General features: G+C 45.3%; 1 protein-coding gene across 2 annotated transcripts in view; it reads right to left on the bottom strand.

Moving 5' to 3' along the window:
• CNTN5 (contactin 5) overlaps positions 1-22,879 on the bottom strand; it is a 2,193,251-nt gene that overhangs the window by 540,335 nt on the left and 1,630,037 nt on the right. For both annotated transcript variants that reach the window (XM_073582945.1, XM_073582944.1), the window contains one exon: positions 21,084-21,287. In XM_073582945.1, coding sequence (XP_073439046.1) covers positions 21,084-21,287 — 204 coding nt within the window. The remainder of the gene's footprint in view (positions 1-21,083; positions 21,288-22,879) is intronic.

Raw genomic sequence — 22,879 nt, forward strand, 5'->3', positions numbered from 1 at the left:
CGAAAATGAACGGAGTATTGACTGACCGAGAGTGATCCTTGGGACAAGGCGAGTAATTGTAGAGAGGTATCATGTGTGACCCGTGGACCCAGAAAGACCTGCCTGATAGCAGTTAACAAATTAGCTGCGGTCCGGATATCCGGGTCACCACGCTCCCATAATGGCGTGGCCCATTCCAGCGCCTTGCTCAACAGTAGGGATATAATAAAGGCCACCTTGGCCCGCTCTGTAGGGAATTGCGCAGCCAGCAGCTCCAGGTGAATCGAGCACGGGCTGATAAAACCTCTACAGGAGGCGCCATCCCCAGAATATTTTTCGGGTAACGGGAGGCGGGTAACTGTCGGTGCAAGGGCGGACATGGACATACGCCCAACCGCGTCCGTAAGTGCTTGTACAGCAGCATCTGTGGCCTGCGAAGCTGCGAGAGCTCTCTCAAGGGTAGCAAGACGAGCCTCGAGCTGACGCACAAGCTGTAACAGCTGCTGCTGGTCTGCCATATTTAGCCAGACCCTGGCGCTAGTATTATGTTACGGCGGCGGAACACGCTTAAAAAAAATATAAATAAGCGTGTTCGCCGCCCGGGGTACACCATGCGGCAGATGGAAAGACCGCTGCTAACAGAGGCAGAGCACTACGGCGGTAGTGTTCACTGGGTATAACTGCATCCAATATGCACTGAGGCAAGCTCTGTTCACACACAGAGCTGCAAGCACAGAATATACAATAACGCTGAGTCTGTTCTATGTCACAGACTGACAGCAACACAGATACGGTATTTAAGGTCACAGGAATAGCCTTAAACCGCAGGACTACTCCGTCTAGACCTACCGTAACAAAAGATGCGGAACGTCGCAACTGCGAACGTCCGACAGACAGCAACCGCAGCGCGGTGTGCACGGAGCACCAGAGGAGACACTGCAAACTCGCTGGCGCGATGCAGGACGCTAGCTGCTGGAAAAGTATAGCTGGAGCGCGCTGACGCTAGCACTGCTACTGGCGGCTGCCCAATCACTCACACAATCGTAATATCAGAGGAAAGGGGTTTCATAATAAGTCAGTCACCAGTCCAAGCATCCATCACCATACATACAGCAGCAGTATGAAAATACTAGCGCATGCGCACTTTTTATAGCGTACGGGACCTGCCGGAAATCTCCAGAGCCCTGAGCATAACCAATCAAATCAGGAGCAGGACCTGAGCAGCTGACTCCTGAACTCCACTGAGAGCTAGTCCCGTGAGCATGCTCAGAAGCTGGGACAAAGGACTTAGCCTCTGGAGACAAATGTGTGGATCTGGATTCCTGCATTGGCATTATAGAACCCAGATTCCTAACACCTGACTTATTATTTAAATAGTATTGACCTAGATAGCACTGCCTCCCTACCTCTCACTATGTGATGGTTTATGCAGGAACTTCCTGATAGACATACAAAAAAATTGCAAATATTTAATTGCGATCCAGAGACATAAAAACCACATCTGGTGGCGAACCTTCTCTCGAAACCCAATTTTTTCTCCAAGTTGTTCCTCTACATTCACATCCACTATTGATTTTGGAAAGAAATCATATAAAATAATGATAGATTTGCCATAAATAATTGTTTGTAAGGTTTTCTTCTGGGTTTTTCATTATGGTAGATTTTCTTTCGTGAGTGATATTATTGGTGTAAGAACTATATTGGACATTACCTTGGCCTCTGCAGCTTCTCATATGGCGTACATATAAAAGGGTTGAAGGGAACAAATAGGAAGAAAAACACTCTTTTTCTTGATGGATCTTATTTATGGACCCCAGAGAGAAAGAGTCTGCTTAAAATGAATTGTACTGGTCATTACTAAGGTTAGTAAGACCATAAAGATCATCTCAGTGCACCCTTGTTTATCGGCGGTTTGAGATAAACGTGCTCTTTTACCCGTTTCGAAAGCCGTAGAAAGATGCATATCATGTTTTACTAGAGTTTAGCTACATTTATGACTTCTAATAATTCTTCTTTTTTTGCAGTTAATACTTGAGTTGTAAAACTTTACTGCCTGTGCCCTCCGGAACACAGGTGTGTTACGGGTTATGTTCTTGCAATGAGGACACCATATACTGTATAAAAGATTACTTTTACTTTAAACCATACAAAGATTAGTGCACCGAAAGAAAAATGAGCGGCCATAATGACTGGACCACAATATTTGGTTCATAGGGTATAGATATAATTACTTTTTAAGAGCTAAAATAACTTTCGAAAATACTTTTAGACTTAGCACTCATTGGATGACCATGACACATTTGGATTGTGATTAAGATCCAATTAAAAGTGTTGTAATGCAAAGATAAAGGGCTTGTTGACTGCCCTGGTGATCAGCAGTTTGCCATACATTTGCCATGAATTCACGAGTTAACTGACCAATTAAATTATGGACGTCCAGGGCGAAAAGTCGTCTTTGAGGTCATGAGTGTGACTCCTTCTATATCTACATGTCCTTCATGAATCAAACCATTTAACTTGTTCCCATGGATTTAAGCTCAAAAAGAATGGGAGGAATAGGGCTAAGCAACAGCACATGTGAAAAAGACTTGAGTATACTAATAGATCACAGACTGAATATGAGTCAACAGTGTAATGCAGCAGCAAAAAAGGCAAATGCAATTCTAGGATGTATTAACAGAAGCATACAGTCTAGATCACGTGAAGTCATTATTGCCCTCTACTCCTCTTTGGTCAGACCTCATCTGGAATACTGTGTCCAGTTTTGGGCTCCACATTTTAAAAAAGACATCAACAAACTGGAGCAAGTTCAGAAAAGAGCGACCAGAATGGTGACCGGTCTGCAAACCCTGTCTTATGAGGAAAGGTTGCAGGATTTGGGAATGTTTAGCTTGCAGGAGAGAAGACTGAGAGGAGACTTAATAACTGTCTACAAATATCTCAAGGGCTGTCACATTGCAGAAGGATCATCTTTATTCTCATTTGCACAAGGAAAGACTAGAAGCAATGGGATGAAACTGAATGGGAGGAGACACAGATTAGATATTAGAAAAAACTTTTTGACAGTTAGAGTGATCAATGAGTGGAACAGGCTGCCACGAGAGGTGATGAGTTCTCCTTCATTAGAAGTCTTCAAACAGGGGCTGGACAGACATTTGTCTGGGATGATTTAGCGAATCCTGCTTTGAGCAGGGGGATGGCCCAGATGGCCCAGGAGGTCCCTTCCAACTCTACGATTCTATATGATCTGTATCCAGTGTTGATCAATATAAATGTCCATATAGATGGAATCATGCATCCTTCACAGTCTATTCGTCACACAAACAATCTCACTCTGACCTTCAAAGTCCTATCCAATTCTGTATTTCTTCTATAATTCACAAATAATACCTAACCCGATACCTTTGCACTTTCATTGACAGTTGACAGTCTTTTCTCTGTCACTCTATTTCCAATATCACACACATGGATACAAGACTTCTCTTGTGCTTCACCCTCTGTTAGAATGCTCTACATTATTCTATCCCACATTCTCCAAACACATAAACCTTCAATTGCTTACTGAAAAATCTGTTCTTCAGAAAAGTGGCTGATAGAGAGTCTCCAAACCGGTATTCCTACACTCTTCTATATCTACAACTACTCACCTCTTTCACAAATTCCCTATAAATTGTAAGCTCAAATTAGCAGAGTTGCCTAACCAATGTATGATATAGCTTTGTCTTTTATTACGTTAACGTTATTTAGTTACTACCTAAACAAGGGTTCATTGCATTTAAATGGTTCAGACTAGAGATGAGCGACTTTGCCTTTTTTCGGGTCGAGTCGGGTTTCATTAAACCCAACTTTCGCAAAAGTTGGGTCGAACGAAATCTGATGATTATCGTGAAAAGTCGAAAGCCGACTGAAACACGAAACCCAATGCAAGTCAATGGGGAAGCAAAGTCGGCAGGGAGTGGAGGACAGGAAACACACCTACAGTGCCCTTTTGAATGCCAAAAACATCAATTCTTATTACTGAAGCATTTCAACCTTAATTTACTTCATAATACTAGTTACGCACTGAAAAATGGGGGTTATTTGGCTAAATTTGTGGGGAGTAGGGCTGGCTCCAGGTTTTCATGTGCCCTGGGCCAAAGAGCACCCCTTTAACACATAGCACAACTCATGATGCTCCGATACGGCAGAGAAATAGCGGTATAGTACAATGAAAAATACTTCACTTTTTACATCTCATGACTGATATCCATTTTAAATTCTCCAATAGCTCCAAAAACGGACAGTATATTCCTCCATACAGTATTATGGCCACCGCATAGTGTGCTATACAGAGTAATGAGGCCCATATATTTCTCCATACAGAATCATTGGTCCCATATAATGTTTGAAACAGTATATGATGAGCTCCACATAATGCTACAGTATATGTTGGTCCCCATGGATGAAGCTACACTGTCTTATGGGCCCAAATAATGCTCCATATATAATGGGCCCCATTTCTAATGCTCTAGTGTATAATGGGCCCTGTAAATGCTGCTCCAGTGTCTGATGTCCACCTTTGGAATGCTCCAGTGTATGGTGGGCCTCATCTATCATTCTCCAGAGTATAGTGCTCCCCAAAAATAGCTGTCCCAACATTGAAAACAATTAAATAAGTCTCCTCAAATAAGTCTCCTCGCTAGGGAATCCCTGTACTAGTCTGGGCGTACAGACGTGATGTCATTGCGCTCTCTGATCAGAATATCACTGTCAGGAAACGCGGAAGACGTCATGGTGGTGGAGCAGGGAGAGGTAAGTATTTCAACTTTGCAAGTGCTGTGATCCTGAGCAAGCAGGGGGGGCCCACTCATTGGCGACAGCACTGGCACAGGGCCCCTCATAGTGCGGCGGTGTGTCTGACGGTGGGTGGGCCGAACCTGCACTTTCATCTGCACCTTCCTCTTTGTCACCGTGTAAGGTGGTACAGTATATGGGAAGGGTAACCTGAGTTTCATCAGGGTCAGATTCTGGCTGTGTAGAGTGCGAGGGGAATGTAGTGGTCTGGGTCAATGTACCAGCAGAATCATCCAGCAGTGGCTGGGCATAAGTGCACTTGTGGCGCCCCCAGGAGTACAGTCGCCACAGTGGCATTACCTTCCTCCTAGGGAGTGTTATGTCATGCTTGGAAGCAACGAAGGATCTCTCTAGCAGTTAAACCAACACACAACACATTTCCCACTCCAGGCCAGCAGGGAGACCTCTGAACCTGACTGCTGAGGAGCTGCTCTCTGTGGTCGGGAGGAGGTAAGTTAGGGCAGTCTGTGAAGGGAAGGGGAAGTGTGTGGAGGTGAGAAGGGGAGCTGGAGGATGAGCAGAGTTAAGGCTCACTCCTAGCTGGAGCGCATGGTCCGGACTCCGGTCTCCGAGTTTGTAGGGACACTGACGGTTCTGCAGCCAAAACCGGAGGAAGTAGCAGTTGTAAATGCTCTGTACCCAACTAAGGCTCGGAGGCCCCAGCAGCGACGTGTGGGAGCCAGAAGGAAAAGGCTACGGCTGCCTGCCATACGAGAAAGTTCCAAAAGAGAGTCAACAGGGGGATCTTCATTGAATTCAGCACTGTGAGTACCTCAGATAAGCGCTAGAACGGAGGCCACACTACCATCTGCAGAGAGAGAATTCCAAATTGGCTTCCAGGCTGACCACCTCCTTCTCCATCTGTACTCTGCGTCCTGGACGGCACTTACCAAGTACAGGTAAAGGAACTGCATGACTGTGTCTGTCATCTTTCTCCTGCGACTGGCACACGGCTCTGCTACATCCTGCACTGCACACCATCTATCAATTCTTTCATCTGCCCTGCGACTACGGCCCTACCTGTGCAGGGCTTCTACATCTTAGCTGCACCACAACATCTGTCCCAGAGAAGCGACACTGCAGCGCTGGTCAATCTAATCAGAAACCACAGGTGGCGTCACGTATCATTCACCTATAAATGTAATTCACCCCTTTGCATGGACGCCCAGGGCCATGGAACGGGTCACCACCACCGTGACACATCCCTGTGAGACACCGACCCGGTACCGATTAACCCCACTTCTCTGGCTGGCCACCCACACTCTATGTCAGATTCATCTTGGACTGGGGAATTCACGAATTGACTTGATAACCCAGGCATGGTATGATAGAAAGTGCTACATGGACTAATGTAAAGTGTGGCCTGCTGCATCATTCACTTTGGGTGGGAGTGCAGGACACAAGGAAAGGGGTTCTTCCTGACCAGGAGCCAGCACTTGACGACTCAGTGCTTGCACTTTTTGAAACTTCAGAAGAGGAGGGCATATTTGCTGGAGTCTGTTTCGGCAATATAAGCCAAAACCAATTCCTCATGCTTCAGCTTTAAAAGCGGTTAACCTACTCCCAGAAAAGGTAGCCTTCCAGGCGTTCCAGAGCCAGACCATGACGCAGGCTCAACACCTCCTTCCTTAGCTGCTATTGTGCTTTTGCCACTACCAGCAGATGCACCACCACCATCAGCACCAGCTGGCCCCCCCACGCCCACGTCCGCGGCCTCTTTCACCAAACTTCCAAATTTAGCACAAAATAGACACAAAATAACATCATATATATGGTACTGTATCAGAAATGTACAGCTCTATTCAGTCAAAGGATAATTGTCAATCTTCATATATATTCTATCAGTCACACAGAGACGCTCACAGGCTCAGTATGGATTAGACAAGAATATAAAAAGTAGACAAAGTGTACAGTATCATCAGATAGCAGGTATATATAGCATAGTTTAAACATTAACAATGTAAGTCTATATATCAGGAGTAGTGTTGAGCCATCCCGCTAGTGTTTTGGTTCGTCGCACAGGAGGCAAGTTCGTCGAATGTTCGTCGAATCACATTGAAAACAATGGCAGGCAAACACAAACACATAGAAAACAATTACAAAACACCTTAAAAGGTGTCCCAAAGCAGAAAAAATGCTCAGAAGACAAAAATTAACATATGGAAAAGGTGCAACTACATTTAGAAAAGAGGTGGAGGAGTAAAAGGAGGAGGTGGAGGAGACACAGATATAGGCTTGTCATGCCCTTATGAAGTCAAGAAAGGCTGGAATAAAAATGTAAAATACAAACAAAAAAAAAAAATTCTGAAATCAAACACGATCATATACCGTCAGACTTCCCACCAATAAATTATGCCAACTGGCGATCGGGCGGCGTTATTCCCATGAACCACCAAACAGCGTCTATGAAGGCAAAGTGTTTGCTTTCCAGGGGCAGTATGATTGCAAAGCTGAACCTTAAAGGAATATCCAAAAGGGCAATACCAGGAGTGGAGCCTGCGGCTTAATTGGACTCCACCCGGGAAACCACAACCTTGCCACCTCAAGAAAAGATGCACATATTGAAAGCTTTGTCGATTATGTGTGTGGTGTGGTATGTCCGTTTGTAGTTGTGCTAGCGACTTGTCAGCTTTATTCTGTTAACGAACGAGACTCCGGCATGCCCCCGCGGTACGCGTCAAGCTTACTAGAGGGATACGCGTGGCTCTGGCACTATCATGGTCTATCATGGCGTTACATGTCCGAGGCTGCATGCACGCTACACTGAAAGGACCAGTTTTTGTCGCTTACAGGTGCAGATAACCAGCAGAACACCGTTAGTGATGGGGATCTGTGATTGCAATTATTCCCCGCGAATGATGATTTCCTAGTAAGTGCAGGTCAACCGCAATTCCTGAATTAGGCCTAACCGGCATTCCTGAAAAAATGCAAAAAATTACGTGTCCAAACCACAGGTGCTGTAGCTTGCTTAACAGCTCGGCAGCCATTCTCAGGCCCAGTATGGATTCGACAAGATTCTAGAAAGTTGATAAAGGGTACAGTTTCACCGGATAACACGTATATGTAGCATAGTTTACACATTAAAACCTATGTCTATATATCAGGAGGCAGGCTCAGATGGTCTCAGGCCCAGTATGGATTAGACGTGATTGGACAAAGGTGAGAAAGGGCACCGTATCACTGGATAACAGGTATGTATACCATAGTTTACACATTAAAAACCTATGTCTATAGATCAGGAGGCAGGCTCAGACGGTCTCAGGCCCAGTGTGGATTAGACTTGATTGGACAAAGGTGACAAAGGTTACCGTATCACTGGATAACAGGTATGTATAGCATAGTTTACACATTAAAAATATATGTCTATAGATCAGGAGGCAGACTCAGACGTTCTCAGGTCCAGTATGGATTTGACCAGATTGTACAAAGTTGAGAAAGGGTACATTATCACTGGATAGCAGGTATATATAGCATAGTTTAAACATTTAAAATCTCCATGTTCTCAGTATGGATTAGACAACAATCTAAAAAGTTGAAAAAAGGAAATGTATTTGAAGCGTACACCAGTATACACTTTTGGTGGTATTTTTTAATCTTCAAATATATTTCTGTCTCAGTAAGACAGTCCAGACTCTCCGCAATAGGAAATGAGATGCATAAAATTACTGACATAAAGTCTAGTGATTGCAGAAATCTAGGAATTACTATTCACGGGAAAAACTTTCATCACAATTCTCAGAGACGATACTGACCCTCAATTAATTAGTGTGTGGAGACAGCAAAAACCTTTCTTTGTGAAGAAAGTGTTGCTGTATCACAGTACCGTTGATCCCATCGCCGTTACTCATATCCATCCAATTTTGATCACAGGGAGAGATGTAAACATGGTGCTCACTGCCTATCATGATCTGTCACGTAACTTTGGAGTGCAAAACACAGAAGCCACAGGCCGTAGGCGATTCAATTGGATTGGCATGAGAGGGCACATTTAAAAATGTGCGCTGGAATGTCACACGTCTGTGGGTAGGAAAACTGTGAAAGCTGATGAGAAACCACCACTGCATCTCATTGAGAGTCGACGTCCATAAGAACTGGAAGCCATTGATCATCTGAAGCTAGAGCCCGCCAGCGGGACAGGGCATAGCTACGTCTTAACCATCATCTTCTATCAGTTCACCAAATTTGTAGTGGCAGTCCCAGTGAAGGATTTGACAGCCCAGACTACACAGCGGAGGAGCAGGGAGAGGTAAACATTGCTGGGGCCCTGCCCAAGCAAGGGGGGCCCACTTGTGGGTGTCGGTACTGGCACTGGGGCCCTCATAGTACGGCGGTGTGTCTGACGGCGGGTGTGCACCCCCACCGTCAAAGACACTTGACTGCACTATGAGGGACCCTGTGCCAGTGCCCGCGCCCAAGAGTCAGCCCACCCACCTATCCAGGGCAACGGCACTTGCACGGTTGCGTGCGCTAGGTGGTGACCCGGGCAATGGGGGGAGGAGGCATCCCAGTTAGGGAGGTTTACAAAATGGCATATGTTGATGTGGGACATTCACCTGCTGCTAAAGGCGAAATTGGTCAAGTCCCAGGAAGAGGAGGACCAAAGAAAGCCATTTTTCTGGCAACCTATGTGTCATCAGGGTAAGGTGTGACAAAATCCTTGGAAACCCATGCATGGTTCATTTTAATGAAGGTTAGATCATCCACATTTTGGGTTGCGAGACGGGCCCTTTTTCTCTGTCAGGATTGATCCAGCAGCACTGAAGACTCTTTCCGATAGCACACTTGCAGCTGGGCAAGCGAGCTCCTGTAAGGCATATTGTGCCAATTCAGGCCAGGTGTCCAGTTTAGCGGCCCAATAGTCAAATGGGAATGACCAGTGAGGGAGAACATCAATATGGGACGAGAAGTAGTTTGTAACCATAGTTGACAAGTGCTGTCTCCTGTCACTTTCAATCGATGCAGTATTACCAGTCGTGTGAGCGGGACTTGGAAAATCAGTCCACAACATGGTCATGAAACCCCTGTCTCCAACGCCACTTCTGATGTATGCACCACCAACACCTCTTTCAAGTTGACCCCAGCCCCTACGGCTCGTGTGAGAACTATCACCGCTGCTGTGTGCTGGAAATGCCTCAAACAAGCGGTTTACCAGAGTTGCTTGTTTGTTAGCCAATATTAGGTCAAGGTTCTCCTGTGGCATAATGTTTTGGAATTTGCCTTTATAGCGTGGATCCAGGATGCTGGACAACCAGTAGTCGTCATCATTCATCATTTTGGCAATGCGGGGGTCCCTTTTTAGGATCTGCAAGCAATAATCTGACATGTGGGCCAATGTTCCCGGTGTCAATGATGCACTGCGAGTGCTGGGTGGAGGAGGCCATTCTGGCAAATCCACATCCCTCCAGTCACGCACAAACCCTGTACCAGACCTTGCCACGCCAACATTTTCTCTTGCCCCACGAGAAGCATCCTCCTCCCCTAAGTAATCATCCCCATCGTCATCCTTCTTCTCTTCCTCTTCTTCCTCCACATCGTCCAGGAGAGTTCCTGGAGCAGACAATGGCTGACTGTCATCAAAACTTCCCTCCTCCTCTTCCTCATGATCAACCTCGGCTGCAGATGCCTGCTCCTTAATGTGAGTCAAAGTTTGCATGAGCAGACGCATAAGTGGGATGCTCATGCTTATGATGGCGTCGTCTGCGCTTACCAGCCGTGTGCATTCCACAAAACACTGAATTTTACAGAGGTCTTTCAGCTTCGACCACTGCACACCTGTCAACCTCATGTCTGCCCTCAAAGTGCCTGCCCGTGTATCCTCCCACAAATGCATTACGGCCTGCCTCTGTTCGCACAGCCGCTCAACCATGTGCAGGGTGGAGTTCCACCTTGTTGCAACGTCGATAATTAGGGGGTGCTTGGGAAGGTGGAGCAATCGCTGCAGCTTCTGCATACGGCTGGAGTGTACCGGCGACCGGCGGATGTGCGAGCACAGTCTTCGAACCTTCTGGAGCAGGCCTGTTAACTCCAGATAATTATTGAGGAAGCACTGCACCACCAGGTTCAAGGTGTGAACCAAGCAAGGTATGTGTGTGAGTTTTGAAAGGGCTATGGCTGCCACAAAATTCTAGCCGTTATCACTACCTACCTTGCCTGCCTCAAGATGTAGACTGCCCTGCCATGACTCAGTTTGTCGCTGAAAGTAGTCGTCCAGTACCTCCGCGGTGTGTCTGTCGCCCAAACACATCATCTTCAACACAGCCTGCTGACGCTTTCCACTAGCTGATTGATAGGGGGACACCTCGTGTGCAACACTGGCAGCTGCGGATGGAGTGCTCATGCGACTGCTTTCTGTGGACGAGCTTTCGCTTCTGGAGGAGGAGGGTCAAACGCCTACAGCCAACTGTTTCCTATACTGTGGGCTAGGCAGCACTGTCCCACCACTGCTGTCCCCTGTGGACCCTGCATCCACCACATTAACCCAGTGCGCAGTGATGGACACGTAATGGCCCTGGCCATGCCTACTGGACCATGCATCAGTTGTGAGGTGCACCTTTCCACTCACTGATTGCTGGAGTGCATGTACAATGCGGTCTTTCACATGAAGGTGGAGGGCTGGGATGGCTTTGCGAGAAAAGAAGTGGCGACTGGGTAGGTCATAGTGTGGTACTGCGTAGGCCATGAGTTCGCGGAAAGCTGCGCTTTCAACCAACCGATAGGGCATCATCTCTAACGAGATTAGTTTGGCAATGTGGGCGTTCAAACCCAGTGTACGCGGATGAGAGGATGAGTACTTTCTTGTCCTACTCATAGTCTCTGGGAGCGTGAGCTGGACTTGAGAGCTGCATATGGTGGAACTAGCGGTGGACATGGCGGACTGAGAGAGGGTTGATGATGGTGATGGAGTTGGTGTTCTTTCTGATGGCCTAGATTCAGTCTTTCATTGCAATAACAGTGTGATTCCCTGACTGATTTGCCCTTGCGATGACAACTCAACATTTGCTGCTGGTGGTGTGCTAAGCGGTGGGCTTACAGTGGGGGAAACAATGTAGTGTTGCTGACTACCTTCTTTGGGAGCAGTTGCACATGTGGTATGTGAGGTTTGGTAGTCCGTCCAAGCTTGCAAGTGCATGCTGGTTAAATGTCTTAGCATGCAACTGGTATTCAAATTTCTCAGATTTTTCCCTTGGCTAAAGGTCTTTGCGCACTTCTTACAGATAACCTTTGCCTGATCATTAGGATTTTGTTCAAAAAAGTGCCACACTGCACTCTTCCTACTATGGAAGACATTTTGAGGCCTTGCACGCTGTGCTATTTTGACCATCTGGCCAAGCTGTCCTGCAACTCTTTTGGTTTTTGTAACCTGCTTTTGGACTGCTCCGGGCCTGCCAGATAACAGCAGTTGTGATGTCGATGCCCGCTGCGGATGCTCCTCCTCCTCTTCTGAGCTATTGGCAGCGGCACCCTCTTCCCCCATTGGATGCCAATCTGGGTCAACAACTGGGTCATCCATCACCTCCTCTTCAATGTCATGTGCACCTTCCTCTGTGTCACTGTGTATGGTGGTATAGTATGCGGGTAAGGGGCACCTGAGTTTCATCAGGGTCAGATTCTGCCTAAGTACACTGCGAGGACAATATAGTGCTCTGAGTGAATGTACCAGCAGAATCATCTATCAGTGGCTGTGCATCAGTGCCCTCCATGTTGGATTCATCTTGGCCTGGGTAATTCACGATTTGACTCGATAACCCAGGCATGGTATGTGAAAACAGCTCCATGGAGTAATCTGTAGTGTGGCCTGCCGCATCCTTTAATTTTGGTTGGGGTGAAGGACACAAGGAAAGGTGTGGTTCATGACCATGAGCCTCCAATGATGACTCAGTGCTTTTATTTTTTAAAACTTCAGAAGAGGAGGCAATAGAGCTGGAGGCTGAGTCAGCAATGTAAGCCAAAACTTGTTCTTGAAGCTCCGGCTTTAAAAGGGGTTTATTTACTCCCAGAAAAGGGAGCCTTCGAGGCCTTGTGGAGCCAGACGATGATGCAGGCTCAACTCCTCCTGCATTAGGTGCTATTTTGCTTTTACCACTACCAGCAGACCCACCACCAACACCATCATTACCAGCTGCCAACCCCCGCCCACTTCCACGGACTCTTCCACCACACTTCCTCATTTTTGGGGAAAATGTACCAAAAAAACCACCAAATATATGGTACTGTAAAACAAGGTACAAGGTGAATATAGTAGTGGGGAGAATTTGAATCTCTATAGACTTCAGGACACTGTTGGATTCTGTCAGGCCCTGTTTATATTACACCGCAATGTGACAGGCAGATTCTGGATGGTGTAAGAAAGGTGTATACAGTACTGGGGAGAATTTGAATCTCTCTAGACTTCAGGACACAGTTGGATTCTGTCAGGCCCTGTTTATATTACACCACAATGTGACAGGCAGATTCTGGATGGTGTAAGAAAGGTGTATAGAGGACTGGGGAGAATTTGAATCTCTCTAGACTTCAGGACACAGTTGGATTCTGTCAGGCCCTGTTTATATTACACCGCAATGTGACAGGCAGATTCTGGATGGTGTAAGAAAGGTGTATAGAGGACTGGGGAGAATTTGACTCTCTCTAGACTTCAGAACACAGTTGGATTCTGTCAGGCCCTGTTTATATTACACTGCAATGTGACAGGCAGATTCTGGATGGTGTAAGAAAGGTGTATAGAGGACTGGGGAGAATTTGAATCTCTCTAGACTTCAGGACACAGTTGGATTCTGTCAGGTCCTGTTTATATTACACCGCAATTTGACAGGCAGATTCTGGATGGTGTAAGAAAGGTGTATAGAGGACTGGGGAGAATTTGAATCTCTCTAGACTTCAGGACACAGTTGGATTCTGTCAGGCTCTGTTTATATTACACCGCAATGTGACAGGCAGATTCTGGATGGTGTAAGAAAGGTGTATAGAGGACTGGGGAGAATTTGAATCTCTCTAGACTTCAAGACACAGTTGGATTCTGTCAGACCCTGTTTATATTGCACCGCAATGTGACAGGCAGATTCTGGATGGTGTAAGAAAGGTGTATAGAGGACTGGGGAGAATTTGAATCTCTCTAGACTTCAGGACACAGTTGGATTCTGTCAGGCCCTGTGTATATTACAACGCAATGTGACAGGCAGAAACTGCCTAGTGTATGACAAACTACAAGGTGTATATAGAATTGGGCAGAATTGGAATCTCCGTAGAATGTAGGTCTGTAAGAACGGACAAACTCCTCGGCTTTTCCTTACAGAGTCACACACAGATAGCTTCAATTTGGCCGTGATAACAGCCGTTACACGGTACTGTGAGAGGAGCGTACATGTACACCGCTGTACGGTGTATGTAAAATTGTCAAGCTCCGTGTTTTTGTATACGGACTGACACACGCTGTCTCTCTAGTTTTGAATGTAATCAAAACAGCAAATATACTAAACTGTTTTAAAAACGGACAAAACTATAAGGTGTAGGTCTGTAAAAACGGACAAACTCCTCGGCTTTTCCTTACAGAGTCACACACTAAGATAGCTTCAATTTGGCCGTGATAACAGCCGTTACACGGTACTGTTAGATGAGCGTACACGTACACCGCTGTACGGTGTATGTAAAATTGTCAAGCTCCGTGTTTTTGTATACGGACTGACATACTGTCTCTCTCTAGTTTTGAATGTAATCAAAACAGCAAATATACTAAACTGTTTGAAAAACGGACAAAACTATAAGGTGTAGGTCTGTAAAAATGGACAAACTCCTCGGCTTTTCCTTACAGAGTCACACACTTAGATAGCTTCAATTTGGCCGTGATAACAGCAGTTACACGGTACTGTGTGAGGAGCGTACACCGCTGTATGGTGTGTGAAAAAATGAACGCTCAGTACCTCACTAGGACAAAACAATAAAATTTGGATTGCTTTTAAAAAAGCAGTTTGAACACCAGTGTGCACACAGCAATGAAGCTAGCCTTAAAAGGCAGGCTAATCACCACCAGCGCTGCTGCACAAAAGCAAAAATCTTCACCTTTCACTGCACAGTAACTACAGTGAAAAGCGCTATCAGCAGAAGCAGTTTTTTTTCTTTTTGCCTTCCTCACGCTCTCCCTACAGAATCAGCAGCAGCAGCTCTCCCTATTCTGAGATCAGCATGAGTAACATGGCGGTCGGCGTGCACGCCCTTTTATACCCCCTGTGATGCCCCACAAAGCAAGCCAATCACTTGCATGCCCTTCTCCAAGATGGTGGTGACTGCTGCCTATGTCATCACGTTGCCCACAGTGTCCGTTCTTCCTGATTGGCTGAAAAAGGGCGCTAAAGCATCTTTTGAAACGCGACTTTGGCGTTAAAGTCGCCGAATTCATGGCCGACCTCACGCTAAGGTTGGGTTTTGTTTCATGAAACCCGACTTTGGCGAAAGTCGGCGACTTTTGAATTTTTTCGACCCGTTTCGCTCAACTCTAGTTCAGACAACTTAGGTCTGACCCACACTGATCATGAAAAAACAGGAGCCGGGCCGAAGTGATTGGAGAAGTTCAGCAGGACTTTCAACATGTACAAGACTTATCCTTACTCCAGTCCATGTATTGAGTCTAGTAAGTCAGCTGCATTCATGATTTTTTTTTTTTAATATTGTACATTCTTGTTTGGCCTTCAGCCTCGGAGGAGCACTTCAGAATATCAAGGCAGGTGTTTCTAAAAATTTGGAGTTCTGCTGGGAATTATTTTTGCTTGTCATGGTTGGTGGGTGGTAGAGATTATCAAATTGATCTTCGACTAATAAATTTAGGTATGAATTTCTCAAATTTACAAATTCTCGTAAATACAAATTTTTCAGGTTTCAGTTGGCACAATGCCTGCAAAATAGCCACCATTTTGATGAATTGTTTTAAGGCCTAAGGCTAGTTTCATACTAGTGTTTCAGGGTGCAACGCATGGCCGCAGCTAAGCTCCGCCCCGACTGCGCCCCCTCCTGTCATCTCCTCCTCCGATCGCATGAGGCTGCATGCAATCAGCATATCCTATATTTAGCATTGGATACGCTGATCGTGCGCTGACCGTGCGCTGGCCTGATTTCTGCTGGCGCTGCGCCCTTTTGGCGCTGCGCCCAGCGCACAAAAACGCGCAGCGCCAGCAAAATCAGACCAGAGCACGGTCAGCGTATCCAACGCTAAATATAGGATATGCTGATTGCATGCAGCCTCATGCGATCGGAGGAGATGACAGGAGAGGGCGCTGCCGGGGGTGGAGCTTAGCGGCGGCCATACGCTGCACCCTGAAACGCTAGTGTGAAACTAGCCTAAGAAGAGGTTGAAATAATAAAACGTATTATATTCAGGTGTCCTAGGCCCTCAACTGTTCTTTCATCACCTCTGCCACAACTCATTGGTCCTCCTCTCCCATCTTTGGTTCTTCTGGTGAGAAAAAGAGAGGCCCTTCATGTGAACTGACACTAATGTAAAAACAGCCCACTGGAGAGAAGTGACATTAGTCACAATGTTGAGATTACTCCACAGAGCTAGTGGCAAGAGATAAGTGGTAGTAGGAATTAAAGGAAAGCCATAGAAGAAAAGCAAGAGTCTAGAAGATAACAACCAGGAAAAGCAGTCCTAAAACCGAGTGATGAGGGAGGGCATCTGTTGGGGAAGCCCTTGAGGAACTAGAAGTGTAGTGGGCCCGTAGTAACGTATGAAGATTCAGTGTGTGCGAGAACTGGGACTCACTGATTTTGGGGTGTAAGCTGTGACAAATAAGAAGGTGGAACAGGCACAGGCCCATTGAATTTCACTAAAGGTGGATAAAGCAGTGCTGGATGCGGTTTCAATAATACTGCCTCCAAATCTGAAGATCTATATATATAAAATTGAATGCATGTATGTGTGTATCACCAACCAATCAGGAAGCATCTTTCATTTCACTAGAGCTGTTTAAAAGAAGCTGAGCAGTGATTGGCTGCCATGCGCAACAGTTTTCCTTGCAACCAATCACTAATCATCTTTCATTTCACCAGAGCTGTTTAAAAGAAGATGATCTGTGATTGGTTGCTATAAGCAACAGTTTTCCCACTAGACAGCACCTCAGCAGACACTGACAAAGTGGGAGAAATCTAGCATCCCCGGGAACATAAAGTCCCAGATGTTGTCTGCCCCCCAGAAAGGAGCAGAGAGAACATGACAGAAATGAATCCCCCCTCCCGTGCCCATATACACATCACACATCCTCCATTCCATAGGCACATCTTCTTCTTAAAGGGATCTCCGGTATGGAAGTTAGGGCAAATCCCTCAGCACTCTGATAATGACCCCAGGCCTCTCTTAAAGGGATCATTGGTAAGGAAGTTAGGGCAAATCCATCCAGCACTTTGGTTTTGACCCCAGGCCTCTCTTAAAGTGATCCCCGGTATGAAATTAGGACCTCAGAGCTGTGGTTCTGACCCCAGGGTCTCTTATAGGGATCATTGGTATGGAAGTTAGGGCAATTCCACTAAGCGCTCTGGTTCTTACCCCAGGGTTTTTTAAAAGGATCCCTGCTATGGAATTGAGGGCAAATCCACTCTGCACTTTGGTACTGACCTCAGGCCTCTCTTAAAGGGATCTCCGGTATGGAAGATAGGGAAAATCCCTCAGCGCTCTGATTCTGACCCCAACCTTCTATTAAAGGGATCATTGGTATGGAAGTCAGGGCAAATCCATCCAGCGCTTTGGTTCTGACCCCAAGTCTCTCTTAAAGGGATCCCCGGTATGGAAGTTAGGGCAATTCCACTCAGCGCTCTCGTTCTGACCCCAGGGTCTTTTAAAAGGATCCCTGCTATGGAATTGAGGGCAAATCCACTCTGCACTTTGGTACTGACCTTAGGCCTCTCTTAAAGGGATCTCCGGTATGGAAGATAGGGCAAATCCCTCAGCGCTCTGATTCTGACCCCAACCTTCTATTAAAGGGATCATTGGTATGGAAGTCAGGGCAAATCCATCCAGCGCTTTGGTTCTGACCCCAAGTCTCTCTTAAAGGGATCCCTGGTTTGGAAGTCAGGGCAATTGACTTCAAATGCTCTGCTACTGACCCCAGGCTTTCTTAAAGGGATCCCCGGTATGGAAGTTAGGACTGTTCCACTCAGTGCTGTGGTTCTGACCCCAGGATTCCATTAAAGGGATCATTGGTATGCAAGTCAGGGCAATTCAACTCAGCGCTCCGGTTCTGACCCCAGGCCCCTCTTAAAGGGATCCCCGGTATGGAAGTGAGGGAAAATCCACTCTGCTCTCTGATTCTGACCCCAGGCCTTCTTAAAGGGATCCCCGGTATGGAAGTGAGGGCAAATCCAAACTGCGCTTTGGTACTGACCCCAGGCCTCTCTTAAAGGGATCTCCGGTATGGAAGTTAGGGTAAATCCCTCAGTGCTCTGATTCTCACCCCAGGCTTCTATTAAAGGGATCATTGGTATGAAAGTCAGGGAAAATCCACTCAGTACTCTGGTTCTGAAGACAGGCCCATCTTAAAGGGATCTCTGGTATGGAAGTTAGGACCGATCCACTCAGCACTCTGGTTCTGACCCCAGGCTGATGGGATGATGTGGGATATTAAGGGTAGTAGTCCAGTGGCTCTGGCTGACGGGATGATGTGGGATATTAGGGGTAGTAGTCTGATGGCTCTGGCTGATGGGACGATGTGGGATATTAGGGGTAGTAGTCCAGTGGCTCTGGCTGACGGGATGATGTGGGATATTAGTGGTAGTAGTCCGGTGCCTCTGGCTGACGGGACGATGTGGGATATTAGGGGTAGTAGTCCGGTGGCTCTGGCTGATGGGATGATGTGGGATATTTTAGTGAATGTGGCTATGCGGAGTGGGCGGGGCTATACACTCCGCTTTATATATATATATATATAGATATAATCATTATAATTTGTTATAACTAACCGTAGTTAGTAACTATGCCCGGGCAGCGCCTGGCTCTTCAGCTAGTTGTAAAAAAAAATCAAGCTGTTTTTGTAGAATTTCTGGTGTCTGTAAGGATATATGTGGAAGACATCTCTGTCAGGCTCCACTGCCAGATTGAAACCGTGCTAAATAAACGTAAAAAAAGTAAACGTAAAAAAAGCAAGCGCAAAAAAATGAAACAATGCACTAAAATGTAAAAACGACTTGATGTTAACATGTTCAGTCTTTTGTGCATCTTTTAATTGCTTTACATTGGGAAAGTCGTGAAGCAGTTAAATGAAATTACTAGACCAATTTTTAGGTGCCTTCTGCTTGCATGCTGCTCATTGGTTGTTACCTACAAGTTCAAGAAAAATGGCTTGCAAAGCTGCTGCAAAAAATGGCAGAAAGGACGCCACAGTAGACGTTTCAGAAAAATCACTGCCGGCGCCTTCCTTAAGAGTCATGCTGTAGCAAAACTCGGCAGGTACGTAGGCATCTAGAAGGCGTCTTATTGCCTTGTTGGGGAGCCAGCTTTCTCTTCGACAGGCAGGATGTTTGGAAGAGGTCCTATCCTCCTTTATTCTTACTGGTGGACCATCCAGGACTAAGCCTCATCAGTGCAAGCCGCATAGATTGCATGTCCTTGCCAAACACAATGCTACATTCTCTGCAATCTGAAATGATCCAGATTCGGCTGATAAAAAGCTTAATATTTTGTTATCTTCATCGGGTTCCAAATAAAAATGACTTTCTATAAATTACCAAATAAGAGCGAAGAAAGTTAATATAGTAATGTTTTATTACAAAAGGGAACTTCTAATCTTTTTTTATAGATAGAATATTAAATTGTTTTTATAAGCTCGCTTGAGGTGAAATTGAATTGCACAGAATGAATGATAGTCAAGGACATTCTACAAACGAGATATTCATTTTAGTGAGAAACTATTCGAGGATTTTTTTTGATGTTTTTATTTAATTTGCTTGGTATCGTGAAGATAAGTTTTCCTTTGAGATGTATAGGAAAGTTAAAGATTGATAACCGTTGAATTTGTAGAATCTCGCGCAAAGTGACATAAATATGTAATATTGTTCTCTATTTTCATAGATGGAAATATAAAGGAGGGGGCTATGGCATGTGATTAGTGGGGTATCATAAATCTGCTTCACTGCCCAGTTCCAGGAATCAGAATATATGAACATTGAGCAGTCCATTATATCATTTAGCAATTAAGGTCAATTGAAGGTCATTTCATTCATGGTTCATAGCTGAACACATCAAAAATAAAAATGGGACTATAAAATATGGCGGATTGGACTGTGATTCAGCATATTGAAGCAGCTGTAGATGTGTTTTAGATTTAGTGCAGGCAGACGTGTGTAACCGGTATGGTCTTTTTCTTTCCCTCTGCTGCTTTCAAAAAATGCACTCTTTCACTTTCCGTGCTCTCCGTGTGGAGGTTTCTTTGACCTGATGTCAAAGAGGTGCTTGGTCTTTCACATAGTTTTCTCCTCGAGTCTTAAAGAGAGATTCTGCAGCTGCATCCCCCCCTCCTTCCTCATCTTAGAGAGGTATTCCAGTTGGGAAAAGTTATCACTTATCCATAGGATAAGTTCTAGATCTGTGGAAATCCAAAGACTGGGACCAGGCAGAGGGAAGGAGTAGGGCGATGCTGCTGACAACGTTTAATCCGCCTGAGGAAGGAGTAGGTTCTACTCCGAAACGTGTTGCAACAAATTGGAATTTTTACTTATACTTACTGCCTGGATTAACCTTTGTCAGAGGCAACGACCAGGATCCACCTCACTTCTCTCTCCTTTACTATATTAAGAAGTTGAACTACTTCTAATTCTATTAAGAAGCTATGAAATAGTGAATACACTGTCTTCTTCAGTCTAGTGATTATGTTAACATCTGTAGTGATTCAAACTCTCATTATATCTGATTTGATGAAACTAAAAATTCACACTCTGCTAGAATTGGATTGAACCGGTTCACAGGACCCAGTGAAGAGACCATTTAATAAATCTTTGACCACTAGATTAGAGCCATGAGAACCACCTCTTACTTGCCGGAAGCCACAGCTCTTACTTTGATTATCTGACCTAGTGAAATTTCATCATTGCGGCTTGATGCAGATTTGATGTTGCATCAGGCTGGCTAATAAAAAAGAAAATCTGTGGATGTCAAAATGTACTGTGCTTTTCAGGGCTCCTGTCCAGCAGTCAGAGAGTACGGACCTGACTGCTGGACTGGGTCTCTCAAATCATTTTGCACCAACTTTCCGCTTTAAAAAAATATAAACCCCATGTTAGAGAGAAAAATGACTTACCATCGTTGCGCAAGGTTAGCGGCGTTGGTGGGCTCATAACTCTTGTATTCGTGAGGACATTTTTCACATGGCATATATAGCTGCCCACATCGGATGCCTGTGCTTTGGAGATGTAGAGGTTGCCAGTCTCCTGGGAGATGAAGCGCCGGCTGTCTTCAGCCACAAAAGAGGGATATTCATTCAACACCCAGCTGTAGGTTATTTCTGGGGGAGAAAAATGTGGATTGTTTTACATTTTTAAAAATTAGAAGTAATTTTATACAGTAAAAATATATCTTTATTCCATGTTAGCCAGTAGATAGAAAAATAATAAACCTTGAGAGCTCTCAGTGGTTAACACCTTTTAATGGCAAACAGAAAAGATGGTAATCAATATCAAGTTTTCAATACTTCTCAGGTCTCTTCTCTACTATGCCTGATGATCAGACCTGAGTAGTCTCGAAAGCTTGGAGTTTGTTACCATCTTTTCACTTAACCATTAAAAGGTATCAACCATTGAGGATTAGAGATGAGTGAATTTGTTCGATTTTTGTCCCCGAATCTAATTTTACCATATTCGTGCTATATTTGAACACTATTCATGACGAATGTATGTTTAATGATTGGTTCCGAACATATTCGGTAATTTCTACTCTTATTGACTCTAATGACGTTCGGATGTGTTTGACAAATATTGCAAAAACAATATTCGATGCCGATCGTATTCAGAACGAAATCCGAACAAATTCACTCATCTCTACTGAGGACTCTCAAATCATTTTATAAGAATGGATGGATCCACTATTATATATCACTGTAAATTTTGGTAAGGATTTCAATTCATCACAATTCTAATTAAATAAAATTTTGCAATGTGCTAGCAAATCCCTTAACAGGCTATACTCCATATCAAAATCACTGGATGACCAGATACAGACACACATAGCATAAACATTTCCCGAATGAGTATCATACAATCAAAGTTTTCCTTCAAAGTTGGAAATCTTGGAGGCTCATCTTGCTGAGATGTCAAAAAGTAAGGTAAAATCAACAGTACACATAGAATTTGAATTAGAAAAGTTAATTTATGGATCTCAGCACAAACTGGCCATTTTGCCACTGCCTGTGCATTTATAGTCTAACTAGATGTGGGCCCAATGCTATCGCATCGGGAAGGCAGTGACATCACGATGGAGGCAGCTCTGTGGTGCTGGGGGTGGCAGGAAAGATGGTGGTTTGCAGCCTGTGCTGGAGATGGGGTGCGGCACCACCAGAGGGCACATGCACCCCATCTCCAGCACAGGCCACAAGCCACGGTTATTCCTGCCCACTATGACTGCACGGAGGTGGGCAGGCAGTGGTGAGATCCGGTGCGTGTAGTCAGGCGGAGGGTCCTAGCGCGGGTCTGGCAGCAGGTCCTGGTGGCGATCCGGCGGCAGGTCCTGGTAGGGGTCCAGCGGCAGTGGGGGGTCTGGCGTGGATGTCCCGCTCATGGTACTGCAGAAGGGCCTGGTACCACCAGCAGGTGCCATACTGGAATACCCATCACTTGGGTATTCCAATATGGCGGTCGGCATACTTCTGGTGAGGCGGATGTTGGGATTCGAGGACATCTGGAAGGAAGTGGATGACGGACAATTTTAGGTAAGTATATAATAGATTATTACTCAATAGATTTACAAAGCTAGACTGTGCTGAGCCCCCAAGCTGAAACTAACCACATCATCAGCCCATTTATGAAAATAGCTTTTTCACAGAGGTAGAGAACAATTTTTCAAGTTTTACCTCTTTGAGGTAGCGATACTAAAAGTCAATAT

The sequence above is a fragment of the Dendrobates tinctorius genome, unplaced genomic scaffold, assembly GCF_039654945.1.
Source record: "Dendrobates tinctorius isolate UK_male_01 unplaced genomic scaffold, ASM3965494v1 ptg000075l, whole genome shotgun sequence".
Classification (NCBI taxonomy): Eukaryota; Metazoa; Chordata; class Amphibia; order Anura; family Dendrobatidae; genus Dendrobates; species Dendrobates tinctorius.